Source organism: Apaloderma vittatum, unplaced genomic scaffold (genome assembly GCF_000703405.1).
Source record: "Apaloderma vittatum isolate BGI_N311 unplaced genomic scaffold, ASM70340v1 scaffold3870, whole genome shotgun sequence".
Classification (NCBI taxonomy): Eukaryota; Metazoa; Chordata; class Aves; order Trogoniformes; family Trogonidae; genus Apaloderma; species Apaloderma vittatum.
This window is the reverse complement of record NW_009696009.1, coordinates 714-5355: the sequence shown is the minus strand read 5'-3', so window position 1 is coordinate 5355 and position 4642 is coordinate 714. Positions and strand designations below refer to the sequence as shown.

The following is a 4642-nucleotide window of genomic DNA, read 5'->3' as shown; positions in this document are numbered from 1 at the left end:
CTGCTGAACAAGTTGGGGTGCCCCGAGTACGCTGACAGCAGCCAAGCTGTAAAGTGCCAGAGCTGCATTTAAAAAACACACCCTGGGAATGAACGGGAGATTGCAATGACGTTATGCCAGGTCACAATAACTCTAAAAAGAGTTCAGCTAAGCAGACCTTTCTGCCAGAATTCCTCTAGCAGGCTCCCCACGGTAAAATGTACCTCTGTACCGAGGAATCTCAGGTATTGTCTTTCCCACTGTAGCAGAAAGGCTTAACGCAGGAAGACAGTTGCAAACTGCAGCACGAATGGTTGCAGATTGATTCTTGTACCTCTCAGGAAAATGATGGGTGTGGAGAAAGAAATGACTTCTGTGATTTCTGGTTCCCTTCCTGCGACAGAATCGCTGGGCACAGTGTAAAGTTGTTTTAATGACAAAATAGTATTGCTTCAGTCCCTCATAGACCAGTACAGAAACTATTAAAGGCACGTGTACCGTCGAGATATTTTCCCCAAACCTGGATTTTCAGATTTAGTTTTTCAAATCCTGGCAACCGCCAAAATATTTAAAAAAAATATCAATGAACATTTCTGTTCACATTCAACTATTCTCCTGAAATGTACACTAGGAGTTTAGAGTCTGTGAAAGCCATATGATTATATTTACTAGAATTGATATATGCAGAAGTAAAACTGACTAACTTGACTCATTTTTCCCCAAAAAAGAGAATGACATGCAAATGTAACATCTGAAGAGCATAAACAGCGCAAACTAAAGGGGACAGTCACTGCTCAGATTGAACCATCTCGATTGTCAGTAACATGACAAGAAAAGTCATATAAGCACGCAATTTTTAACCAAGCAGGCTCTTTTCAACTTGGACGCAATAAAAATTTCAGAACAAATAACTTCATCGATTCAGTTGCTTTTTCATCAGGACTGCCTATATTGCACCTGGTGTCGGCAGTGCCTGTGACTATCTGGCTTCATTCCGTCTCCAGACCCAAGGGAGGCAGCAGAAGAGTCTCCGCTAGCGAGAGAGCAAAAAGTAAACCGAAGGTGTAGGTGCACCATCAAGAGAAAAGAGCATATCTGGAGGGTAAGGCAAGTGTGGGAGCAGAGAGTTTTGCCAGCTGGAAATTCTCTGTCGGCTTTAAACCTGGTGATTTTAAAGACTCAATTCAAAAGATACCCATTAGTCCTAATGTCCAGTGAAAGCTGCAAATAATTAGGCTGCTTTAAACTGACATAGGCATGTGGATAAAGACGCCCGCTTCAGCGTCCAGATTCCAACACTAATTGTTCTGATTAAGCGTTCCTTTCCCACTTGCACATGAACATACGCACAAGCAAGAGAGAGAAAGAAAATGAGAGAAGAGAGAAAAGGCAGAACTCTAGATCACTGGTGTTTTTCCACTCCCTTTGAGTACCAAAAGCTTGACTCCCCAGAGAGAAGGAGCCATATGAGCATTTACTTCCCTTTTAGCAACAAACCACCACAAAGAGCTCTTAGAGTTTCAAGCGCTGAGCTAGAGGAGACCACAAGGTTACCTCTCCACACTGGAGTCCTGCAGCAGGTACGGAGAGCATTTCACTGCATAAACTGTTCTCCACCTCTTGTGCTTGACTTGGTACACATGCCCGAAGCCTCCGCTGGCCACTTTAACCCAGTCTTCCTCAAAATCCTTCTTATTAAAGACAGTCAAGCTGCCCAGCTGCCGGTCTCTCTCCAAAGTCATGACAGACGAGGCAGCCTGGCTGTCAGCCTCCTGCTCAGGCAGTATCAGAGAAGAATAAAGGAGCTCTTCCTACTTCTGACTTGCATAAGGAGGTAGGGAGTTACCTGAGATGAGCCATGTTACTGCTAAGAGGTGGATCCTAAGTGTCGGTCATTTGGTATGCAGAGGAGATAGCTGCATTGCTTAGTTGCAGGCACTCATGCCAGGCTACTGTACAGAGCTTGGCCAGGCTGCAATATGTCTACATTTCCACAAGGCTGCCCTTCTCTCTCCTGTGGAGCACTGGGGGAGCAAATACTGAAAGAATTCCAAGTGGAAAACCATGCAATATAACAAGTTTTAGCAATTGCATTGAGCTGAAGATGGGATTCCTCGCCTGAGGCATCAGTATGCACCAGCTGAAAGTGAGGCAGACCAAAACTTAAAAGGAAGGAAAGCCTTACACAGGGAGAAGTCCACAAGGCTCCCAGGCAGCACTGCACATGTGAGCTGGATGAAAGAAAGTGGAAAACACTCCAGAGGAATAAAGAAGAGAGGATCCAGGAACCAGCATGTGGTGAACATGAGTGCACAGACCTGAGAAAATGCTTGAGTAGAAATGCAACAGACTCAGTGAGCCAGAGGGGTTACCTCGGGGATAAAGTACGCTGTCTAATGCCTGCAAGGGCCATTTGAAGGAACAAGAAAAATCCGAAGAGCTGGTCTGAGCAGTTTAACCATTACCATGCGAGTACCAGTAACAGCACACATGCCTGTAGTTGCTTTACCCCTTGACTCTCCCACTGCAAAAAGGGTTTAACGACACTCATCTGGGTCCTGCACATATGTCTTTAATGACTTAGCACAGCTACTATCACTGCACTTAACTCCATATAAAATACGATGTGGCACTGGTTTCCTTAGCAACATAATCATAGAACCATAGAATGCTGGGGGTTGGAAGGCACCTCTAGAGATCACCTGGTCCAACTCCCCTGCCAGAGCACGATCACCTAGGGCGGCCCACATGGAAATGCATCCAGGCGGGTTTTGAAGGTCTCCAGAGGAGACTCCACAACGTCTCTGGGTAGCCTGTTCTAGGGCTCCATCACCTGCACAGTAAAGAAGTTTCTTCTTGTGTTGAGGTGGAACTTCCTATGTTCTGACTTAGTAATCATAGAATCATAGAATCATTAAACCCATTATTTCTTGTTCTATTGCTGGGCACCACTGAGAAGAGATTGTCCTCTTCCCCTTGACCCCCACCCCTCAGATATTTCTATACATTCGTAAGGTCCCCTTTCAGCCGTCTCCTTTCCAGGCTGAACAGCCCCAGGTCTCTCAGCCTCTCTTCACAGCAGAGATGTTCAGTCCCTTGATCCTCCTCGTAGCTCTCCCTTGGACTCTTTCCAGGAGGTGCCTGTCTCTCTTGAATTGGGGAGCCTCAAACTGGACACAGGATTTATTCCAGGTGTGGTGTCAGCAGGGCAGAGCAGAGGGGCAGAAGAACCTCCCTAGACCCGCTGGACACACTTTTCTTAATGCACCCCAGGATCTCATTGGCCCTCTTGGCCACAAGGGCACAATTGCTGTCCCAGGGACAACTCATTGTCCGCTAGGACTCCAAAAAGAAAACCTCAAAAGCTTTGCTTTCCAGAGGGCAAATAGGGCCTGACTGGACTCAGCAGCAGATGAGAACACCTGAGCCTTGAGTCCCAACCACAGTCCACAGAAACACAAGAGAGAGCCTTTGAGAAGCCAGACAATTCTCACCTGGGGAGGCAGGGGAAGAAAACCCGTCCTGACAAATGGTGCTCCTCAGTCGCACAGGGACAGCCACAGGAAAGGGTGACAAACAGCCAATAACAACCCACCCAGCAAAACAGCCAAGAAAACCCAAGGGTGGTTCTTAGGGGCCCTTATATCCCGAGCACCGTGGGAAGGAATGCTGTGATGGGCCCATCCGGGTCACCTGACCCATTCTCTCCTCCCCACAGGCACAGCTGTCCCTCTCCCCACTGTGATTGTCCCTTGCGCCAGCAGCCCAAGAGAGCTTTATCCTGGGCCTCTCAAACCAGGACAAATTGTCACAGTTTCTTTTTGAATTTCCTAAAGCACAAGCTTGCAGTGCTTCTCTGAGGTGAATGGGTACCCTGAAATTATTAATGGTGCTCCTCAGCCTTGAGATGCAGAAGGATTGAGGCTGAGATGGTTGAGGGAGCTGAGGCCTCACCTGCTCTCAAAAACCCAGCTCTATGCACCAGTCCCGCTGCACAATAGCCATGACTATGCGCCTAAAAGCTCACTTGTCCATCCCTTTGCCCTGAGCTAGTGCCCTGCCAGCAACAGCTCAGTCCAAGAACCAAGAAAAATCACTCTTACAGTAACACTGCCCTACCAGTGAACCTGTGCCTGGATTCTCCTTGCAACCAGCCTGGTCTAGTACAAAGCAAAAAATCCAATGCTTGCTGAAGGTTAAAACTGCATGCTGCCATCAGTTAAAGCACAGTTGGACGGGAAAGTAGACAAATAAGCAATACAGGGTTGGTGAAAGTATTTTATTGAGCACTGAGTAGCTGGTAAAAGGGCGGGGGCAGTCAAGAACAAAGTGTTCCTCCAGAAGCCGAGGTGCAGCAGCTTCAGCCCTTTCTCAGCCCATCGCTGCTCCTCTAGCTCGCTCTTGCCTTGCCGCTCCTTCCACCCAGGACCCTCTTCTTTCCCCTCCGCCGGCAGGTGCTGCCAAGGCAGCAGGACGGGTCTGAGGGACTCCAGGCCGGCCCCGGTGGACGCTCTGCACAGCACCAGCCGGCTCAAGGCCCTTCTCAAGCACGTTCTCCCCCCACCCCGAATAAACCTCACAGATCGACTTTTCTCACCGAATTCGTCGTGCTCCGGTGCTCCCCCGGGGGCCTGCGGTCTGCAGAGTTCCCGCCGGTGCCGGG

The 4642-nt window shown here is 48.6% G+C and overlaps 1 protein-coding gene across 1 annotated transcript in view; it reads right to left on the bottom strand.

Annotated features, from left to right (window-relative positions):
* The window catches only part of ANKK1 (ankyrin repeat and kinase domain containing 1), a 7559-nt gene extending 5838 nt beyond the window's left edge, over positions 1 to 1721 (bottom strand). The window contains exon 1 of the mRNA XM_009873073.1: positions 1534 to 1721. Within this exon, the coding sequence (XP_009871375.1) occupies positions 1534 to 1721 (188 nt within the window). The remainder of the gene's footprint in view (positions 1 to 1533) is intronic.
* Between the last annotated feature and the right edge of the window lie 2921 nt (positions 1722 to 4642).